The sequence below is a fragment of the Camelus dromedarius genome, chromosome 29, assembly GCF_036321535.1.
Source record: "Camelus dromedarius isolate mCamDro1 chromosome 29, mCamDro1.pat, whole genome shotgun sequence".
Lineage (NCBI taxonomy): Eukaryota > Metazoa > Chordata > Mammalia > Artiodactyla > Camelidae > Camelus > Camelus dromedarius.
Genome location: NC_087464.1, coordinates 22,221,758 through 22,245,803, shown reverse-complemented (window position 1 = coordinate 22,245,803; position 24,046 = coordinate 22,221,758). Strand labels below are relative to the sequence as shown.

The following is a 24,046-nucleotide window of genomic DNA, read 5'->3' as shown; positions in this document are numbered from 1 at the left end:
CCTTTGACCAAATCTCCCTAATTCTCCCACTTCTCAGTTGCTGGTAACCACCATTCTACTCCCTGTTTCAATGAGATTGGCTTTTTTTTTTTTTTAAGAGTCTACATATAAGTGATATATATATAGTATTTGTCTTTCTCTGACTTATCTCACTTAGTATAATACCCTCAAGGTCCATCCATATTGTCACAAATGTCAGGATTCCTTCCTTCTCATGACTGAATAATACTCCATTGTGTATGTATATATATATATATCCCACATCTTCTTTATCCATTCCTCCACTGATGTACACTTAAGTTGTTTCCATTTCTTGGCTTCTGTAAATAATGCTGCAGTAAATGTGAAGGTGCAGATATCTTTTTGATAACCTATTTTCATTTCTGTTGAATATATATCCAGAAGTGGATTGCTGGGTCATATGATAGTTCTATTTTTAATTTTTTGAGGAACCTCCATACTGTTTTCCATAGTGGCCTACCCAGTTTACACTCCCACCAACAGTGCACAAGGATTCCCTTTTCTCCACATCCTCACCAATACTTGTTACCTTATCTTGTTGATAGCCATCCTCACAAGTGTGAGGTGATACCGCATTGGTTTTGATTTGCATTTCCTGATGCCTAGTGATGTTGAGCATCTTTTCATGTACCATTTGAATGTCTTCTTTTGGAAAATCTCTATTCATTTCTTCAGCCCATTTTTAAATCAGATTTTTTCTGTTGAATTATATGAGTTCTTTATATACTGTGGATATTAACCCCTTATCCAGTATATGGTTTGCAGATATTTTCTCCCATTCCATAGGTTCCTTTTTCATTTTGTTGATTGTTTCTTTTGCTGTGCAGAAGCTTTTTAAATTAGTTCCACGTGTCCATTTTTGCTTTTGTTGCTTGTCTTTTGGTGTCATATCCAAAAAAAAATTGTTTGCCAAGACCAATATCAAGGAGCTTTTTCCCTGTGTTTTCTTCTAGGGGTTTAACAGTTTCAGGGCTTATGTTTAAATCTTCAATTCATTTTGAATTGATTTTTGTGTATGGTCTAAGATAGGAATGCAGTTTCATTCTTTTGCACGTAGCTCTCCAGTTTTCCCAACACCATTTTTGAGAGACTGTTCTTTCTCCATTTTATTATTCTTGGCTCCTTTGCCAGAAACTAATTGGCCATATATGCATGGGTTTATTTCTGGTCTCTGTATTCTATTCCATTGGTCTGAATGTCAATTTTTATGCCAGTACCATACTGTTTTAATTACTATAACTTTGTAGTGTAATTTGAGATCAGAAAGTGTGATGCCACCTCCTTTTTCTTTCCCAGGATTGCTTTGGCTATTCAGGGTCTTTTGTGGTTCCATACAAATATTAGGATTTTTTTTTCTCTTTCTGTGAAGAATGCCATTGGAATTTTAATAGGGATTACATTGACTCTGAAAGGAAGAGCTAAAATTGTTCTGTTGTTATTTGCAAATAATACAATCTTATATATAGAAAATCCTGGAGGGGAGGGTATAGCTCAAGTGGTAGAGCACACACTGAGCATGCACAAGGTCCTGGGTTCAGTCCCCAGTACGTCCTCTATAAATAAATCAACAAACCAACCTAATGACCTCCCTACCCACCTCCAAAAAAGAAAATCCTAAAGACACAAGCAAAACAACTTGAAACTGATCAATGAATTCAGTAAAGTTGCAGGATACAAAATCAATATATAGGAATCAATTGTGTTTCTATACACTAACAATAAAATACCTGAAAAAGAAATAAAACAATCCCATTTACAAAGACAATAAAATACTTAGGAATAAATTTAACCAAGGAAATGAAAGATCTTTACAAGGGAAGCAAGATTTTTATGAAAGAAATTGAAGCAGACACAAGTGGGAAGATACCCTGCCTTCATGGATTAGAAAAATTAATATTGTTAAAATGTCCGTACTACCCAAAGCCATCTATAGATTCAATACAATCCCTGTATATTTTATCTTAATTCATTTTAACAGTGGCTGTGTGGGATAGATTGCTCTGCCCCTTTAACAGGTGCTTAGCAAATTAGTAATGTAAATAGGATTACGAGAGGAATGCTCACCTGACATAAGAGAGTATTGTTTTTATACACTGCTTTTTAAACCTTAGTAATTTATAGACTCCTTTTAATTGACTTTAAAATTGCAGTCTTTCAATATTGACATACATAATTATTATAATTTTGCTTAAATATAAATAAACATAAAATTAGATATAAATTCTTTATGTTCGTATTTCTCATTTAGCTATTAACTGAAACAAATTTAAAAGTTAAGTACAAAAAAAAGCCCATAAAATTAATGAAATGCAAATTAACGTTATTTTTGTACAATAGCTGGTGTTTTGCTGAGACTGACTTGCTGCTCAGAGTATGAATATGGAGCTGCCTGCAACCCCACAGGTTTCTTGGCAGCTTTCATTACCATTGGCGCTTTTCTTCTGACCTATTTCTTTCCATGATGTTGAACATCCATGACTGGTACAATGTACAGTCACTGCACCATGATGTGCTTTGGCCTCTACTTGGTGGGACTGTATCATTCACATATTAAGTGAGCCTCCTTTTCTGGTTCCTTACAATTGCTTTGCTCTGCATATGTTTGTATTAATTTATTTTGGATTGTAAACCTTGCTTTCAGTTCAGTAGGAGAGCTGTTTTGGAGAACTCATAGATCCTTGAAAATACATCCTGGATCCCAGATTGAAAGATATTCTTTTAATGTATTTTTAGGCCATTATTTATTTACAACCATTATGAAAATAATTCTTATTTATTTATTTATTTGAACCGTCCTCCAAATACCTCTACCAGGAAAGACAGTTATGCTAATTTATTATGGTATCTCTTTGAAAGCAGTAAATCTATATTTTAAAGTCTTATGTAATTCAGACTTTCATTAATTTGGAAGTATTTCTTCCTTTTAAAAGTCTAAGTTATAAATGTCTTACAGAATGTATTGTTCACTCTTTTCTGTAGCTGGGGAAGGTAGATTTTAGTTTGAATGGAAAAATAATGCCTCCTACCAAATGTGCAAGTCATGCAAGACAATAAAGCCTCCTAGAATGGTGAAGACTGGTAACCGAGGACCTTATTGCTTCCTCTGATTTTGTTGCTGTAAACATTCAAGTGGGCTTTCTTTGGGAATAATCATCTGTTTCTGACTTCTTTTTCCTTCCCAACTTCTTTTTTCCATTCTTCCTTATTCCCTTCTTTCAAACCAGAGGTCATCCGTCTTTTCCCGTCTCAGGTAGCCTACAGTCAGGTTTTCTTCACTTGACAGTTGAGGGCAGTGGGGAAGAACACACAGCAGGCAGCCTCTAGCAGCATCTCACCATCCACTGTCAACCAGCCACTTACACACCCTCCAAGTAAGGGGGGCTCCCGACTCACGCTGGGCTGGATGAAAGATCGTACCTAATTTGCCTCGGAATATTCATTGCTTCAACTCTGCAGCGCAAAAACCACAGCTCTGGGGCAGCCCAGCCAGCTTAATTGTATGCCTGTTAGTTCCCTCCTACTTGCTCTGCAGTAAGCACAGGACCCTTCCCCCTCAGAGGTGAGCTGGGAAGTGTGGGTGTGCCTACTTCTAACACTTCTTTGTTCAAGATGGAATTCCGCTGTGGTAGGCAGTGCTGCTGCTGCTGAATGGCCTGCCTGCTTTTCAGGTACCACCATGCTTATGTCTAAAGCAGCCTCCAGACGCCATGGAGAGCCGAGCTCTATCACTGATTCATGCATACATTCATCCACCCTGGCTCTCCCACGTGCTAGCTCTGACCTGTGACAAGTCTCGGTTTCTTCATCAGTAAAGTGGGGCTTATAATAGTATGTACATCATAGAGTTCTGTGAGAATTACAAGTTTTCATGGGCAAAGAGCTTTAAATGGTGCCTGGCATTTAGTAGAAAATGCTGGCTAAAATTATTATTATTCAGGAAGCAGTTATTTGGTATCTGGTATATTCTTAGCAATCCAAGAGATACAGAGATGAAAAAGATACAGCCCTGCATCCTAGGACTCAAACAATTACAATACAACGTGGTTTTATAATAAAGGTATTTGGGGAGTTAGGTAAAGCTCCATCACAGGTAGAATTTGAACTGGGTCTCGAAGAATAAACAGAGTTTTTCCAAGTAGAACAGCTTTAGAGAAAATACATTCCAAGCAGAGGGAATAGTTTATGAATAGAATAAAACTGTAAAAGACTTTGGAGTCCTTGGCTGTTATTCGATGACATTTTAACCTCTTCTCTGATACATACCTTGTTGAGGAGTGGTCTGAGATGGGTTCAGTGAACATTTTGGAACTTACAATCATATAAATAGTTATTACCAGGTTTATGATATTAATAATAATTATTATTATTTAACTGGTTCATCAAAGAGTTTAAACTTAAAAAAAAATGCGCTGGGACCTAAGCAGTGCCTCTTTGCAGTGGTGTATCTGCTGTTGCACAATTCCGCCGTGTGACGAGGACTGCCATGTGACAGAGCAGTAAATCGTTAGGAAAAAACTTGTGGTTACAACAAGTGGGAGTGGATGGGCTTCCTTCTTTCAACAGACCTGTAGTTGAGTTTTCAAAATTAAGCAGATTTGACCTTGGTCTCTTCTTTAGATGGAAGAACCTTATTTCTGAAGTTGCCTGTTCTTGCCATAGCAAAGAACTGTGGGGGTTTTTTGTTTTTGGTTTTTTTTTTTTTGGTCAGATCTCAAATTAAGAAGGTTCCTCTTACTCATGAAATTTCCATTTGTGTACCAGATTAAAGCTGAGTTTTATCTCCTACAAAACCTTTTCCTGCAGCTCTGCTCTCACTTCCTCTCCCTGCCCTTTTAGTCATCTACTGAAGGGCTTGGCAGCTGGTTGAGGTATCGGGTCAGCATTTTTCACTATGGAAGAAGGAAAGGTTGGGAACAGTGACGTGAGGGTACTTGTCACATTTTCCTTTCCTTTTTTATTTAAATGACCTACATGTTCCATTACAAAAGCCTAAGGAGAGCCTCAGCGTGTAAATTTTACTTCCGCGGCCTGGAGGTGGCATATAGGTGATAGTGTCCTTAGAAGCCCACATACAGCAGTGAGGCGTCTTGATTCTGCCTCTGTGGCGACACATATTATGAAGAGCCTCTGGGAGTCACGGGATTGGGGAAGAGGCTTAGCAGTTCATTCCCCATCCTTCTGTTAGCAGGTCCGCCCTGGGCACCTTTCGGGAATGCGCCGTATGCACTGTTAACACACCACTTACCCACTCTCACCTTCTTCACAGACTTGGAAACCGCATCGAGCTCAAGGAGCTCTGGCTCTGTCTGTGGGTCTGTTTACCCCAGAGCTGAAACCCTGTGTGGATTTGGTTGTTCTGTATTAAATCTGCCTGAAACTATAGGACTAGCAGCAAACTAATTGTTGTCATGGTCTATACAGCAGGAGAGAGAGCAAAAAGTCGTAGATTCTTAAAAAGCTGTCATGACTTGAAGTGAACTAGGCTCCTTGTGAACAGCTTCCTCTGTAGCCCAAAGGGCTTTGGCCTTGAAAACTGTCAAATACAGAATATGATTTTAGATCATGGAATGCTGGCTAGCTCCTAGGGGCAGCTTCAGCCACTCAGCTCTCCCATTGACCATTTCATCTGTAAGATTTCACTTTGAGATTATAAGGAATATGGAGGCAAATGAGTTTTTCTTAAAAAACGTTCCATTTTGGTGCTCCATAGCAGACCTGTTTTGGCACCTAAATAGAAGACACCAGGCTAGGCTGTCATACATCCTTGTTTAAGTGCCTTAGGAGACACATTTTTTTTTTTTTTTCTGAAGCATAACTGGTGGGTGACTAGAGTTTCCCATCTTGGAGATGTCCGTGTGGAGCAGACAGAACTCCTGGTTATCGATCGCCATTTCACAAAGGCAGTAAAGCCCAAGGATTGCTCTTTGGACAGAGCTACAACTGTACAGCTTCTCTTTCTAAGAGCCTGTTATAAAATAGTTTTGACAATGTCTTTAAGTGCACATCTCTGTCTCCAAACATAATTAGTGTTGAAAAAGGAAGCCCTCCTGGTTATAAGGCTCTGTAGCTTGGACAGCAGCTCCATCTGGTGCTTGCTAAAGGTGTTGGCTTGGTTCATCTCTTGGTTTTATAACAATATGGATACAGATGTACACAGAACTTGTGAAAGAATGTCAAATCCAAGGTCTCAGTTTTATTGATGGGTTTCTACTGCACACAGCTCTGCCATAAGCTAATTGTGTTCCTGGTGAATCTCATTCGTCTGTCTTATTGATAATGTGATAGCTGCTAATCAACTCAACAGCCTCTCTTGACTGAATTAATTTACTTGCTCTCAAAGTAGGGAATTATTTTTACTATTTATCTACCAGTCTTGGAAAAAGAAAATACACTGTACCTCTTACAAAGAGAAAATTTAATCCTCTCTTATCATTGGTGAGTTTAACATGGTGAACAAGAGGTGAGGTCAGGATGCCTTATTCTCTTGTCTTTAGTGCCACAAAGGCTAAGGAGACAGGGAATTTTTTAAAAAAGATTCTTGATGACTGACAGGAAATGCCCCAAACTGTTCATAGATGTTACTTCTAAATAGGATTAGGCATGATTTCATTTTCTTTGTACTTTTCTGATTTTTCACAGTGAGTGTGTTTAACAGAAGGTGAAATATCTTATATAACAAAAGAAAAAATTATCTTAAAACAAAGCATATTGTAGGTAGATGTAGCCTAGAGTTGCTATTCTTGAGTCTTTCTCATTCATTTATGTGGCCTCTCTGGGCTTCAGTTTCCCTTGTCCATAAAAAAAGAATTAAACTAGCCACCTGCTCACTGTTAACAATCTAAGGTTTGTGGTTATCTACCTCTTTTTTCCTGTTCTTTCAGCCTCTCCCGCTTCCCTCTATCTTTTTCCAATATGTAGTCAATGTAACCCAGTTTCTGCCATCTTAAAATAAGGAAATCCTTTCTGGACCCTCTCCCCCATACTCCCAGCTCTTTCTTTCGTCCACCTCCCACCTAAACTTTTCCAAAAAGTTACTAAAATTGCTCAATCTCTTCACTCTTCAACTCACCGCAGTCTGCTTTCCATCCCCACCACTGCACCAAAATACGTGCCAAGATTACCACTGAGCTCACGATGCTAAGTTGCCAAGTCCTGTGGGCACATTTAAGTCCCCATTCTCTGTCACTTCTCAGCAGCACTTGAAATAGTTGTCTTCTTTCCGACTAATGAAATCTCACCTGGCTTCTATATCATCACACTTAGGGCTATAATTTTTTTTCCCCTCTTGTCCCTGGTTCACCCACCAAGACCACCTCCCTGGGTTACTCTCTTATTTTCTTTTTGGCCTAGCTTTTCCTGTGCTAGTAATTCCAAAACAGAAAAGAACAGCAGAATTCCTTTCTGTGTCCAGACTTCTAAATTCAGTTGCTTGCTCTGTTGTGTGCAAGCTAACAAAATATGGACTCAAAATCTTCCCCCACTTAAGTTGTACCTCCTCCGACATTGTCTCCATAAATGGCCCCACAAATCATTTTAATACATAAACTCAAAACCTCAACATCCAAAATCTAGTCCGTCATTCATACATATACCTTCATCTGCCCTCCCTGATGCCAGGTCCTAACCTGGAGCCTTGTCATACCTCATTTTGCCCACAGCCACCCTGCAAATAGCCCTGGCCTCCTGTGCTGTTTTTCCCCATCAGCCAGACTGTCTTTTTTTTTTTTTTTTAAGTCAGATTTATTGAGGTTTGATTTATACCCAGTAAAACACCTTTTTTTAGCATACAATTCTATGAATTTTGACAAAAGCATGCAGGCATATAACCACCACCACACAACATCTGGATTGTTTCCAGCTTTTGCCTATCACCTTTGCATACAGTCTTTGTAAATATAACATTTCATGCCTAGGAGTGGGATTGCTGGCTTCTATATAAAATTTATGTTTAACTTTATAAGAAACTGCCCAACTGTTTTCTGAAGGGGCTGAGCCATTAGCATTCCCACCAGCGCTGTGAGAGACTCAGTTGCTCCTTGTCCTCCTTAGCACCAGTTTTTGGTTTTGTTTTCATTTATCGCAACCATTCTAATAGCTGTATGGTGGTACTCATTGTAGTTTTAATTTGTATTTCCATATGTCTAATGATACTTGGCATCTTTCACATGTTTGTATGCAGTCCATGTACCTTTGGTAGAGTGCTCAAATCTTTTGCCTATGTTTTTCTTTTTAAATCAGATTTGTTTTCTTTTTGTTGAATTTTGAAAGTTCTTTATATATTCTGATACGAAGTCCTTTGTCAGATAAGTACATTGAAAGAAACTTCTCATTTCTGGCTTCCCTTTTTCATTCACTTATCATTATCTTTGTCAGAACAAAGGTTTTTAATTTTGATGAAGTCCAAATTATCTGTTTTTTCTTTTATGGGTCATACTTTTGGTGTTGTATCTAAGAGTTCTCCCTAACCCAAGTTTGCAAAGCTTTTCTCTGATGTTTTCTTCCAAAAGTTTTATAGCTTTTACATTTTATACTTATATCTGTGATTCATTTTGAGTTAATTTTGTGTATGGAGTGTAATGTATAGATTGAGCTTCATCTTTTTTTGCCTGTGGGTATCCAGTTTTTCTAGCACATTTGTTGAAAGGGATCTCCTTTTCATCTTTGTCAAAAATCAGTTGACTATATTTGTGTGGGCCTATTTCCGGTCTCTGTGCTGTTCTGTGTCTATTCTGATCTATATCAGGGTCTGTGACCTTTTTCTATAAAGAAGCAAATAATAAATATTTTAGGCAAAGTGGCAAAACCAAGATATTATGTAAGTACTTGTGTAACAAGAAAGAAAACAAATGTCCATGAATTTTTTGACAGAATTCAAAATGTAAAAATTGAGTAAAATTTTTTATAACACAGCTCTACTAATAAGAATGGAATTATTTTTGGGGAGAGGGAGAAACAGTTTGTGCTAAGATCACCAATGATTTCATTAATTTTGCTTAGTTTAGGATTCAAAGTTAGTGTTTCCTCTCATCAAAATTGATTACAAATGTTTATTATTAATGCATATCTGTAATGAAATTTCACTTATTTTTATCTTTGAAAATGTCTTTTCACAACAATTATTCAGGTAGCAGTGGAAGCACTGCAATGTGTGGAGTGCTGGAGAGCACCCATGGTGATGGAGTGCCACACAGTCTGTCCTAACTGCTCAGCTGTCCACTGTAGCGCAAAAGCCACCACAGACAATGTGCAAACAAGTGAGCCTGGCTAGGTTCCAACAGAGCTTTATTTATGGGTGCTGAAATTTGAATTTCATATAATTTTCACTTGTCACAAAATACTCTTTTTCAACCATTTACAAATTTTTTTCAACCATTTAAAAATTTAAGAAGCATCTGTAGCTTTAGGGACATATGAAAACAGGCAACAGGCTCCATTTGACCATGGGTTGTGATTTGCTTACCCCATTTCCCCCACCTGTGTTTCCATCCTTTTGCCAATACCACTTTGTCAGGTTACTGTAGCTTTTTATTGAGTCTTAAAATCAGGTGAGATGAGTCCTCCAACTTTGTCCTTTTTCAGAATTGCTTCTGGCTATTTTAGTTCCTTTTCTGTTCCATGTACATTTTAGAATCAGTTTCTGATTTCTACAAAAAGTGCTGGTGGATTTTGGTTGGAATTACGTTGAATCTACAGAGCAATGTGGGGGAAATTGACATGTTATAATGTATTTCTCTATTTGTTTACGTCTTTGATATCTTTAATCAGTATTTTATAGTTTTCTGCATATAGATTCTAGATTTTGCACATATTTCATTAGACTTATTTATCACTGTTTTATGATTTTTGGTCAGAGCCGTCTCTTTTGAATGCAGATTGGATCATGTTGTTTTCCCTGTTTAAAACCCTTTGGTGAGTTCCCAGTGCTCTTTGGATAAACTCTACAATCTTTAAAAGCCTATAAAAGGCCCTATGAGATCTGGCCCCTGCTCTCCTTTGCAGCCTCATTTTTTGCCATTCTTCCTTTTGCTTAAAATGTTTCAGTCTCAGACTAGCAGGAAATGGTTTTATCAGCTAAGTGATATAGCTTTTAGAGTATCTGAAAGAATAAATAAATGTTTTCAAACAAACACTTGAAAAGTAAATTTTAACTTTATTGAAAAAAGCCATTCAATGATCTCCAGCAAAGAATGAACTTAGATTTTGGCCATGTCCGTGGGCTTTCTGTGTGGAATTCTTTGATCTTTAAGTCTGTACTTCTTCCACTGAGGCCAAGTGCTTTCTTTATACGTGTTGTTTACAAGGGACCTAGCTTTACACGTATTAGCTAAAGAAGATATTCTTCCCTTCCTTATAAACATGCTGAAACTTGGCAAAAAGACTGGGTTTCTGACAAAACTAAGGATCCTGTCACCGTCATTGTACAAGAATGAAGTTAAACTTTCCAGCTATTAAAATAGTTCTTACATGTACATGGCTTCTGCCAGCTTTATTGCAATATCCAGAGTAGAACTGTAGGGCTGTAGTGGTGTTGTTTGGGAAGGTCTGCAGCTGTGTGACTAAGACGAGAGAGAGAGAGCCACGGATTCATTTTTTAAAGATAAGCCTTACAACCAGCACATTTCATCAACCAGTGTTTATTCAGCTGCCAGACATACAGCGATGAATAAGATATAGGCCAGGCTTAAAGAAGCTCAAAATCTAGTGAGAAAACAGACAAGTAAAAATGAAAGTGCTTGTTCATAGAGGTATGTCTAAGTGGCTTTGATAGAACCAAGGAGAAATGAGCAGCCCAGTGAGATTTAGAGTATGAAGGCTAGTTGATTTTCAAGACACAAGGCTAAAAGGGAGGCAAAGACTATATGTTGAAAACCTAAGGAGCTTTTATTACATCCTCAACTCAGGGGTTCCAGGACCTCAATGTGCATAGAATGAGCTGGGAACTTGTTAAGTAAGAATCAGGTTCCTGGACTCGTCCCTCAGACACTGACTTGGCAGGGCCAGGGTGGGTCCCCAGGCCATTCTTATTTAGCTAGCAGCCCCTGTCTGCACACTGACATTTGTCAGCCAATGCATTAGAAAAGATTGAACCACAGAATAGTAAAACTAGGTAGTAAGATGATGATTTTAGCATTTTAGAAAGCTAAATCTGATAGTCGTGGAGAACAGTGGAATCACCTGAGAATTCATTAAAATGCAAATTCTGATCCAGGAGGTCTGGGATTGGACCTAAGATACTGCATTTTAAACAAACTTCCAGATGAGGCTGATGCTGCTTGTCTGAGGACTGCACCTGGAGGAACAAGGGTGGAGCGGTTAGGTTGGAATAGGGTGAGACCATAGGTATGGAGTTCAGTTAACAGCCTATTGTAGGAATCTGGGCAAAAGAGGGTGAGTATCTGAACTGCTAGCAGTGTCTGGTGATGGCAAGAAAGAGTTCCAGTGGCATGTAATAGATAAAATCGGCAAGACTCATTTAGGAAGGGAGTTAAGATGTGGAGTTGGAAGTGAGGGGAAGAGTGTCAAGAGTGGTCTGAAGGTTGGAGCTTAGCTGTCTGGGTGGATGATAGTGGCAGTAACTGAACAGTATAAAGACAGAGGGAAAAGGTGGCCTGGAGCGGGGAGGAGGGCTGATTAGGGTAGAAAATTTCCTTAGAGTTGGGAAAAGGGGTAGCTAGAGGATTCATCCTGCATGCACTGTGTTTGAGGAGTCTGTTAGATACCCAGAATTAATGGGTGAGTAGAAGCAGAGGAACCCACAGTGGAGTAGGAAGTGTCAGACAGGTTGGAGGATAATGAAGGAGTGGTTTCAAAGACATTTTCAGGAGGGGACGCTCACAATATCATTGTCACAGAGAAATCAAGTGAAGTGTTGTACATGGTTCAATGAGACTGCATAAAATTATGGTTAAAAACTAACATTTCAAATTGCTGATTGGCCAAAGAGAGGTCATAAATTGCTCAAATTAGTTTATCTCTCAATCTGTTAATCTAATGAAAAGTTTGGGAATGGAGCCAATTTTTTCAAATCGTTCATCATGATAAACCTCATTGTGTCTTTTCTATTCATATTTTCTTCTTCTCTCCTCTCCCTCCCCCCAACAGATTGATCACACTTAAAGAGCTGCTATGAAACACAGGGGAGGTGAAAACTAACAGATGGAAGTTTTGCCATGCACTGAAAGGAAAGCATTGTCTGTGAAGTTCTATTTTTAAAAATGTCTGCTTGTAACACCTTTACTGAACACGTGTGGAAACCTGGTGAATGCAAGAACTGCTTTAAACCTAAAAGCTTACACCAACTCCCCCCAGACCCTGAGAAGACACCCATCACCCATGGCAATAAAACTAATGCCAATCACAGTAACAACCACCGCATCAGGAACACCGGAAATTTCCGGCCACCTGTGGCTAAAAAACCCACTATAGCTGTGAAGCCCACTATGATGGTGGCAGATGGGCAGAGTGTGTGTGGTGAGCTTAGTATCCAAGAACACTGTGAGAACAAACCTGTCATCGTAGGATGGAATCGAAACCGGACAGCCTTGAATCAGAAACCACTTAATAATAATAATAATGAAGGTGATATTGAAGGATTTAGCCCCATTCCTAAGCCTTATGGGAATAACGATAGTGCAAAGAAGGTATCAAATAACAATAACGGACTAACTGAAGTGTTGAAGGAGATTGCAGGCTTGGATACCAGCCCTCAGGTGAAAGGAAACGAAGCAAACTCCAGAGAAACCTTCTTAGGAAGAATAAATGATTGCTACAAACGATCACTGGAAAGAAAGCTTCCACCAAGTTGCATGATGGGCGGGATGAAGGATACTCAGGGCAAGCACGTTATTCTGAGCGGGAGCACAGAGGTGATCAGTAATGAAGGGGGCCGATTCTGTTACCCAGAGTTTTCTAGTGGTGAAGAGAGTGAGGAAGATGTGCTTTTCAGTAACATGGAGGCGGAGCACGAGAGCTGGGATGAGAGTGACGAGGAACTGCTGGCCATGGAGATTCGCATGAGAGGGCAACCTCGCTTTGCCAACTTTAGGGCGAACACTTTGTCTCCTGTCCGATTCTTTGTGGACAAAAAATGGAATACTGTCCCGCTGCGAAATAAATCTCTGCAGAGAATCTGTGCTGTAGACTATGATGACAGTTATGATGAAATCCTGAATGGTTATGAGGAGAATTCCGTGGTCTCCTACGGACCAGGAAGCGTTCAGAGCATGGTGTCATCTGACTGCACATCACCGGATTCTTCTTTAACAGAAGAATCACGTTCTGAGACAGCCAGCAGTTTATCCCAGAAGATTTGTAATGGGGGAGTGTCTCCTGATAACCCAGGAGAGTCTAAGGACGTGAAGGAGAATGAGCCCAATCATGAGAGCCTTTCTGGTAATAATCAGGAGAAGGACTCATCACAAGCATCCAAAAGCTTAATAAAAGTTCCAGAGACACACAAAGCAGTCCTTGCTCTCCGATTAGAAGAGAAGGATGGCAAGATTGCCGTACAGACTGAGAAGCAAGAAAGTAAAGCCTCTACGGATATTGCCGGGCAAGCAGTAACCATAAACCTCGTTCCTGTAGAAGAGCAAGCAAAGCCCTACCGCGTCGTGAACCTGGAGCAGCCCTTGTGCAAGCCGTACACTGTCGTGGATGTGTCGGCAGCCATGGCCAGTGAGCGCCTCGAGGGCCCTGGTAACAGTCCCGAGACGAAAAGCTCATCTACTCCGAACTCTCCGGTGACATCCCCCGCACTGACATCAGGACAAATAAGTGCCCATTTCCAAAAATCCAGTGCAATCCGATACCAGGAAGTATGGACTTCCAGTACCAGTCCACGACAAAAGATGCCCAAGGTGGAACTGATCAGTGGTGGAACTGGACCAAATGTCCCTCCAAGGAAGAACTGTCACAAATCAGCACCTACTTCACCCACAGCCACAAACGTTTCCTCCAAAACCATCCCTGTTAAGTCACCTAATTTGTCGGAAATAAAATTTAACAGTTATAACAATGCTGGTATGCCACCTTTTCCAATTATCATTCATGATGAACCAACTTATGCTCGGAGTTCCAAAAATGCTATCAAAGTTCCCATTGTAATCAATCCAAATGCATATGACAATCTAGCCATCTACAAAAGTTTTCTCGGAACAAGTGGAGAACTTTCAGTGAAGGAAAAAACCACAAGTGTAATAAGCCATACTTATGAAGAAATAGAAACTGAAAGCAAAGTGTCAGAGAACACCACTAGCAAACCCACCGAATGTCCCCAAGCTAAAGGGTTTTCAAATAGCACGGAGCGTAAAAGGGGCTCGGTGGCCCAGAAGGTTCAGGAGTTTAGCAGCTGCCTGAGCAGAGGTCAGCCTTCACCGCAGAGAAGCTGCAGTTCCAGCCGCAGCTCCCCAGCCAAGCTCCAGAGGACCACGCAGGAACCTGTGGCTAGAACAGAAAGCACTCCTGAGTCTGAGCCGGCGGGCGGTGGCGGCACCAGGGAGAAGGCCAGCACGGTGCTTTCGCAGATTGTGGCTTCCATCCAGCCCCCGCAGTCTCCGCCAGAAACGCCCCAGTCTGGTCCTAAAGCGTGCAGTGTGGAAGAGCTTTATGCAGTTCCTCCCGACGCCGGTGCTGCCAAGAGTACGCCTAAGAGCACGCCAGTCCGGCCCAAGTCTCTCTTTACGTCCCAGCCCAGTGGCGAGGCCGAAGCACCTCAGACTGCGGAAGGTCTTACCACCAAAGTGCAGAAAGATCCACTCACGAAGCCGGTCACCACGCCTCCCTCCAAACCGGTGACTAACCCCCAGAGCGAGCCACCCCCTCCCTTTCCCCCGCCACGCTCCACTTCCTCCCCTTACCACGCAAGTAACCTTCTGCAGAGGCATTTCACCAACTGGACCAAGCCCACCAGCCCTACCAGGTCAACGGAAGCAGAATCAGTTTTGCATTCCGAAGGCAGCAGGCGGGCAGCGGATGCCAAACCGAAACGCTGGATATCGTTTAAAAGTTTCTTCCGCCGTCGGAAAACAGATGAGGAGGACGACAAAGAGAAAGACCGAGAGAAAGGGAAACTGGTGGGCCTGGATGGCACAGTCATCCACATGCTGCCCCCTCCTCCAGTTCAGCGCCATCACTGGTTCACAGAGTCAAAAGGAGAGTCCAGTGAGAAGCCAGCCATCGTCTTCATGTATAGGTGTGACCCTGCCCAAGGCCCGCCCAGTGTGGACCAGGGCAAGGCCAGGGCAGACCAGTCAGCAGTTGCAGGGAGGGGTGCAACAGAGGAGGGGTCACTGCAGGACCCAGAGAAGAAGAAGAGTCGTCACTGTTCTCCATCACAGATTCCTAAGAAAATTCTCAGGTATGTAAAATAGACTGGCAGAATGTGGGAGTTTTTCCAACACATTTTCAGTTGCTAAGTTTTTGCCTTCTTTAAGATTGTGTAAGAGCCATTTTTGTTTGTAAGTAGTGCTCAGCAGCTATCATCTATCTTTATAACTGCATTCCTAGATTAGAATATTATTAACATGATCTTATTGCACTGAGCAAGGTTTACGGCCCTGGATCTTTAACTACAGTAGCCTGCTGCATTCTGGTAAATGCGGAAGGGCTCTGACATAGAAAAGCAAATCCATAACACTTTAAGAGCAATAAATAATATGTTGCTTTGAAATGCTACGGTAGTGGGTGGAAGAAACAGGATCACATGAATAAATGGTGGTGCTGGTTTTTTCTTCACTGGAAATGAAATCAAACTCTTTAAACAGTTCTGTTTGGCTTTCACTGAGGTGTTATCTCTATATGCATTATTTTTTAAGGGAATATTTGGTTTTTTATTGCTGTGTCTTTCTGTCCTTTGATGTTGTGGAAAGGTGGGGTGGGGGAAGCAGTTTATAGTTATTTAACATGTAAGTGAAATAAGAGAAGTTGATTACTGAGATTGAGAACCAGTAGTATTAACTTAATCCAACTAGGCAAATTGTATACCCACATCAGTTCTCTAAGCAGTAATTTTCTTTAATACTTGAATAACTGTTTATTCATTGCCTACCCTGCATAAGACACATCCCAAATATTTATCTCAGATCCTTGTAACAGGCCTCCAATCTGGTTATACTCTTCAGATGAAGAAACTGAAAACCAGAGAAGTTAAGAGGAGACCAGATTCATACAGCTAGTAACTGTCAGAGCCAGAATTCAAACCCTGACCTGTCTCACTCTAAAACCTGTATTCTTCCTGTTCTGTTGCATTCTTAATGAACGTAAGATCAAGCAAAATTTTTCTGTTTTCACTTATAATCATTCACATAAACGTTTATGTTTAGGAAGCATAAGTTTTTTTCTTTCTCATTTGTATTGTAAGCAAAATTAATGAACTGCCAATACAAGCAAGACACTGTTAATCCCAAGTTTGTAACAAATCGGGTGAGTTCCTTATAGCCCCTGTGCTTTTTATTCTTAAGCAGAGGTATGCCCTGAGTGTTCCACGCGTCTCATTCTGAGTCTTCCTCCCTCTTGCTTTACAGTAATCCTTCTCTGCCAGGCCTGGCCTCCTCCCAGCAGAGGCTGATGGTAGGATAGATTCTCTCACCAGCTTTTCTTTAGAGAAATGTAAATAAAAATGAACTCTTAATACCTTCACTTTTACTAGCAAAGTGCTGGGAAGTTTTATATATATTCTTTACTAACATAAACTTTTTACATACCCCCAAATAGTTGTCAAAATGCTAGCAACTTCCTATTTTTCTTAAATCCATGTAGTAAGAAAGCAGATAGAATAGTGGTAATATGTTCCTGGGAAGAATAGTCTTATCATTGGTAGTTGAAAGTGGATGATAGAATATTGCACTCCAGTAGTAATAAAATATGTCTTTGCAGTTTATTGGGTTTTTTTTTTTTTTTTTTTTTTGGAAAGATGCAATTTAAACGGCATGTGGTTGGAGTTACCTAATGGCAGATAATTCTTGCAGGTCAACGAATGGCTTTGCTCCTCACTAAGTTGGGTGGTGGTGTATTTACCCACATCCTGGAAAACAGAGTCAAGAATGATTTGGCTTCTCTTCTGTGGAACGAGTCTCTCTCCTTTGTATACATGCCACTCACTGTACGTGGCCTTGAGGGTAGCCTGGGCCCTTGGCACAGCAGACTCATTACTATACAGCTTATATTTTCAAAAATTTGTATGTGGGCCGGTCATATCTTCCAGAATTGATCAGTTCTTTGTAGGTATCATGCATTTATCCAGATAATGCAGTACATTTGCCCTGCTGGTTGTCGGATATAACCATGCCTCACAAAAACTGGAGAGCTATTAAAACACAGATTGCTGGGCTGTGTTCCCAGAGACTTTGACTTCGTAGGTCTGAGCTGAGTCCTTCTGACAAGTTCCCAGGTGATGATGATGATGGTGCCAGTCTGGGGCCACAGTCTGAGAACCACTGCTCTTCCCACCATTCTGAAGCTATATACTGAAGTGTAAGCAAAGCAGCTTTGAGGTATTAAGCTTCTCTTAGAGACACATTGGAATTTTCAAATTTCATAATGTTCCAGACTAAGTAGGAAAAGAGGTATTAACTAGGTTTTTTTTTAATTTTTGAAAGTTTAAAACGTGAAAACTCATATTGAAAAATATACACCATTTGGTTTTTCAATAATTACTTCATTTACTTGGCTACACCATTAGTATTTACTTGAAGCAACTTTGAGAGGAAAAACATCACTGTCAAATGTCAAGGTTTGTGTTTCCGGCTTGATGGCAGCGTAATCACTAAATTACCATCTGACGACTGGGAAAACACATTGCTGGAAGAAATGAAAATATGAGCTTTTCTATAAGTAAATGAAGATTCCAAACCTAAATGGTGTATGAGGAATGAAAACTACTCTGCTGAAGGCCAGACCCTAGACTCTGAAAGATGAGGGACTGTGTATAGAGCCTTTCATTATGGGATTAGATTGTCGCTGAGTTCATTTATTTGACGTCAGGTGACATAAACTGAATGAATGAGTTGTGTCATATATGTGCCACAGGAATACAAAGGGAGAAGGATGATCACGCTGCTGAAATAATGGCCTTGGGTTTGACTTCAGCGTTAGCTCGCTCTCTGGTCCTTCAGTGTGCAGTGGCTCCAGTGACACCTAGCACATAGAGCTGACCTAAGGATGTAATGGGAGAACATGCGGAAGACTTGGCACATGTTGGGTGCTGTAAAATGTTGGTAGCCCCTCTGCCCTCAGTGTGACAAATGCTAACGTACAGTATGTTCGGAGTAGCATAGAAGCACAAAAAGGCAGGTGATTGAATCAGCTTAAAAGAAATGAAGTCAGCTTCTCAGAAATGAAAAACAAACCAGAGCTTAAAAGACAAATAGGATTTTTGCCAGCTGGCTGGGGAGGACATTGTAGGCAGTAGGAACTACATATGCAGAGTCTCAGAGAAGATGATGGAAACAGAAGCAGGACAGGTGACTGGAAAAGGGTAATGACTAGACCAGTGGTTCTTAAATTTGGTCCATACAAGATCAAGTCGTAACCATGCAAAAGGCGCCATTTTCATAATAACACTAAGACATGATTTGTTTTTTTCACTGTGTTGACATTTGCACTGATGATGAGAAAACAAGAGCGGGTAAAACTACACCTTCGCACAAATCAAAATCATGCCTAGTTTTAGAAAAACGAACATCTGTTTCACTTAAGAATGCCCTTGATAAAGTAGTAAATTTTATTAAATCTCAACCCTTGAGTATATTTCTATTTTAAAATTCTGTGTGATAAAATGAAAAGGACACTTGGGTTCTTATGCTGCATACCGAAGTATGGTCATCTCAGGGAAAAACACTCGTGAAATAGTTGTTTCAAAATTTGAATTACAAAGCTGAACCACCCCTTTTTTCATGGACCACCTTGAAAGAACAAGTGACAGACCAGCCGTGGTTACTCAGACTTGGGTGTTCGACAGATAGTTTCCCAAGAATGGACCTAGTGAGCCTATTACTTTAAGGAAGACAACTGACAGTATTTGTTGTCAGTGATAAAATTCAAGCTTTCAAGCAAAAATAAGAATTTTTGAAAACTTGTATCTGTTACCATGACCTTGACAGCTTCCTAATACTTACATTTTTTCTGATGCAATCGGTGGTGGCATTAGCAGAAAGTTTTTTTTAAATTATATAGTGAAATGTGTCAACATTCAGAAGATAACTCAGTGAACTCAGTGAACTAGTAACTTCCAAATGACCCAATGCAGGATGTTACAAAATTATGCATGAGTAAAAGATCCATTGAAACTGCAAGTTAGACCAGTGGATTTTAATATAACTGAGTACAAAAAGTTCATTGATTTGGTTTCAGATTCCATGCTGCAAGTCGCTCTTAAGAAACTGCCACTTACCAAGTTCTAGTATGGTCCCAAAAAAGGATATCCACGGTCGTCTAAGAGACTGTTGATGCTCTCTTTCCCACCTACGTATCTGGATCAGACTAGTTTACCTACCATCTCTGCAACTCTTTGGTGTCCAGAGCGTGGGGAATAATATTGTGTAGTGAGGTAAATGCAAGCACTGGAGTCAGATGGACTACAATTTGAATTCCAATTGTATCGCTGGTGGTTGTGTGACATGGCTTAACCTCTCTGAGCTGAAGTCTCTTGATCTGTACAATAGGGATGGTAATACCTACCTTATTTAGAGATATTATGAGGACTAAACAGACATTTATAGAGCGTCTAGCAATAGGAACTGACCTCTTTACAAATTATGCTTAGGGCATCAGAATTTAAGCTAATCCTTGCTCAATATTTTCCCCCTGCTTTCTGTTCTTAGAACAGCCAAGTACTGTTTCTTAAATGTAAATCCAGTCACATCCCCACGTGTGTATATGGCCTCTGTCTGCCTGTTTAATCTTTCTTACTCTCTTGCTCATGTAACTCCAGTTATTCTGACTTGCTTTCTTCCCGAGTGCCTTGTTTATAATGTTGACCATGAAATCGTTACTGCAGGACCACCTTTTAATGGAGACTATCTTAAAATAGGTCATTTTATTTATTTGCATTTTATTTTAAACTTTTTATGATAGAAAATTTTAAATATATACAAAAGCAGATAGATTCGTAAGTTGAACCACCATTTACCTCAAAACCACACTTTAACAATTATCGATTTATGGCCAATCTTGTTTAATCTGTATCCCGCACCCCATTATTTTGAAGTAAATGCCAGGCATTATTTCATTTGTAAATATTTCAGTATGTATCTCTAAGAGATAAGGTTTTTTTATTTTTTCATCATAACCGTATACCAGAAAGGGCTCTTTAAACTTGAATGGCTAACCCCTAGCTAAGCATCACCCAATATCAAGATATTAAATACTGTATGTATTCTGATGACTCCCAAATGTCTCCATTCCTGACCTCTCCCCTCCATGATTCACATACAACTATACACTTGATATCTCCACTTTATTTTTTTATATGTTATTCTCTTTTTTTTTAATTCTTTTTTTTTCAAGCTTTTTGTGGGGGATGCAATTACATTTTTTTTTAATTTATTTGTTTTAATGGAGGTGCTGGGGATTGAACCCAGGACCTCGTGCATGCTAAGCATGTGCTCTACCACTGAGCTATACTCGCCCCCCTTGATATCTCCACTTTAAATGTCAAATGGACATCTCAAGTAAAACAGGTCCAAAACACAACTCTTGATTTTTCCCTACAAATCTGTTCCATCCCATGTCTTCCCTTGATAAATGGTCCAATAATCTATCTTGGTGATCAGACTAGAAAACTAGGAGTCATCTTTGTTTTTCTCTTTCCCTCACTCCCTACATCCAAAATACCATCAAGTCTTGTCGACTCAACCTCCTGAGCATATCCCAAATCTATTTACTTCTCTCCATCTCTGCTTCTACCACCCTGGTCCAAGCCACCATCCTCTCTCACCTCTTGTATTTTCCTAATTTATCTCCCTTCCTCATCTCTTGCCCCTTTTAACCTAGAGTCTCTGGAACAGACAAGTACTCTTTTTAAAATGCAGATCCCATTGTTTCAACTCGGTGAAGAAAATCCATGTGGAATATGACTTCTCGCAGCCTGTTTAACCTGTCTCATGCTCACCCCCTTGCTCATGAATTTCTCACATTACAAATAATGTAGAATAATATAACATAACAGTTTCTTTCTGTTCTTCAAACATGCCAAGCGTGATCCCTCTTTACCAGCTACTCCCTTGGTTTGGTCTGCTTCCTTCAGATCTTTGCATGCTGGCTCCTTGTCATTCAGCTCTCAACTTAAATGTTACTCCCTTGGAAAAGTCTTCGCTGACCACCAAATCTTAAGAAACTCCCCCCACCCTCAGTCACTCTCCATCACATCATCCTTTTTTTTTTTTATTTAGATTTATTCACATTTATCACTTTTTTTAATATATACTATTCCATCATTTCATTCCTCCCTTCTGGATTCAATTTCCTTCTACCCAAAGTATACCCATTTAGTAGTCTTTTCAGTAAACTGTGGTGGTGAACTCTTGGCTAAAATTGTATTGATTTCATAGTTGGTAGGCAGTATCTATTGCCAATCACATACATGTCCTTAAAAATTTAGTTTTAAATTGTTTTTTCTGATCAGTGATGAAAATTAATTAATGATGGAGAAAATAACTGTAACTCGCCCCAAAGTAACTGTAACACTCTCAGCCAAAGTTAAGGATTTTGTTTGCTCCCTGAATGGCCTTGTTGGTTGTCTTGAGTAGGTCGTGGGACCCAGGTCAAAGTTCACAATAACTTGCATGTGTGTGAAGTAAGAAGTAAATGTACGCATGCGCCAGTAGCATGAGTAAGCATTATGAACAACACACATGCGCGGGCATAATAAAAGGACAAGTGCATACACCTGAGGGTGCCCTCCCCCCTCCCCCCCGCCGCTTGTACTGCAATAAAGTGCTGGTTTGCTCCGCGTTGGTGCCCCGCGCCTTCTTCCAGTTAGGCAGCTCGCCTCCTCGAATCCCTCTTCAGCTTCCTGCAGCTGACAGGCCTCTTGACCTTAGGCTGACCTTCCTAGTTCCACCAGCCCTGAACGTCCCGTTCCTAGTGAGCAGAGACCGCTAGCATGTACCCCTGGATACCACGCACGTCCAGTTTCTCCAGGACTCCCAGGACCATTTCAGGAATCTAGCTGTGCCTCACACTCCTGGGATTCTGTCCAAACCTCAGCCAACTTCTGTCTTGGACGGGGAGATTAGGTTCGGCACACCTTTACCCCCTTAGGAACGCTAGTCATCTGTATAAGCCTTCTTACACCCTTCCAAGGCCTCTTTGATTTTCTTAGAGTCCTCAGAACTCAGCTATATTCTCAATAATCCAGGAGTCAATCCTGGGAGCCCCTCCAATCCACTCTTAAGATTCAGGGGTACAGACCAGGAATTCGCAAACTGTGACCTGTGGGCCAAATGTGACCTTTCACCTACATCTGTCAATGAAGTTTTATTGGAAAACAGTCACTCATTTTTTTCACAGGTTGCCTACAGCTGCTTTTGCGTTAGAACAGCAGGGTTCTGAGTGGTTGCAGCAGACACCATATGGCCTGTGAAGGCTAAAATATTTACTATCTGACCCTTCACAGAAAAGTTTGCTGACCCCTGGACTGAGCTATTATATCTGATTTGTCTGTGATCTGTAGACATTCTGGTCACTAGACAGGTTTGCTACTCACTAAGGTAACCGGAGTCTGAGTCTCTTTATATACATGTGTGCGCGCACAGGTAGTACGGGAAAAAGTCCAAGCACCTCGTAGATTGCGGTGAAAGGTGATGTCCTTCTCAGGAAAATTCAGCTAGAAGCTTGAATTTCTTAATGCTTATGCTCCAGTTATATCTTTCTTTTTTGTATATACAATCTTATTTTTTAAGAGCGCTTTTCTTTTTTTAATTGAAGTATAGTTGAATTACAATGTTATGTTAGGTGTACTCCAGTTTTATCTTAATTTGCATTATCTCTACTCTTTGCTAAGAGAACCTGTCAAAGTCCTTTTCAAGCTTAGGAACAAACTAGCCTTGAAGATCAAATTCTTATTTCTCATAAAGAAAAAAAAATTGGAAATAGAACTGGAAGTAACTGCTCGCTCTTCTGATCACATGTTCTTTGCTCTAAAGAAACTTCTGGTCTGTCAGCATTTATAAAGTCACATCTATGTTTCCTGAAATATTGTTCCTAAAATATAGATGAGTTCATAAAGTCCTTACTGTTGAATTTTTAAATAATCTTGTTTTAGAGAAAACTGATAAATATCGCACTTTATCGTTGTCACAGAATGATGCAGAATGGTTACAGTGTGTTCTTCGGACAGCTTTATGTTCTTTTCCTTTTGGGGAAGTGATTAAAAATCCAGAGAAGTAAACTGACTTGCTTAGAGTCTCATAATGAATGTACTCCAAAATGAGGAATCAAACTGAGAATTCCCCTACTTACTGGGTCAGTTTTGTTTCCTTGTTCATGTAATGAATCTGAAGTTAAATGCCAGTGTCTTGTTATATAATTCCTACATTTTCACTCACGTTGTCACACTTGTCCCAACATCTCTGACTGTGCATCCTTCCCATTTTATAGGCAATTGAGAAACAGAGAGGTTCATTGACAATCCCAGGGCCATTCTGCAAGTGGACCGCAGACCCAGACTCTGACTTTAGAGACGTTCAGCTTCCAAATAACTTCTGTTGCACTCTTGGTGGCAGTTATTCAGTCTGTTGGCATCTACCATAAAGGCAGCCTAAGTGCAAGGAGGCATGTCTGTGACCACTGCAGGCCAGAGGGAAGTGTGCTGATTCACTGACCTGTCAAGCAGTCTTAAAGTAACTCAACACTGGCATAATTGTTCACTCTCCTCAAAGCACTTTATGTGAATTTCCTAGTTAATACACACTCCTGTATATGTCACTACACCCATTTTATAGATGAATAATGAGAGACATGGAGAAAGTAGCATTGGTGGCAGAGCTGAAATTAAATTTGAGCTTCTAACGTCCAGGCCTTTATTCAG

At 40.2% G+C, this 24,046-nt stretch overlaps 1 protein-coding gene across 5 annotated transcripts in view; it reads left to right on the top strand.

Annotated features, from left to right (window-relative positions):
• Positions 1 to 24,046, top strand: part of PEAK1 (pseudopodium enriched atypical kinase 1) — a 204,680-nt gene that overhangs the window by 139,228 nt on the left and 41,406 nt on the right. For all 5 annotated transcript variants that reach the window (XM_031440780.2, XM_031440779.2, XM_031440776.2 and 2 more), the window contains one exon: positions 12,124 to 15,376. In XM_031440780.2, the coding sequence (XP_031296640.2) occupies positions 12,237 to 15,376 (3,140 nt within the window). In that variant the 5' untranslated portion in view covers positions 12,124 to 12,236. The remainder of the gene's footprint in view (positions 1 to 12,123; positions 15,377 to 24,046) is intronic.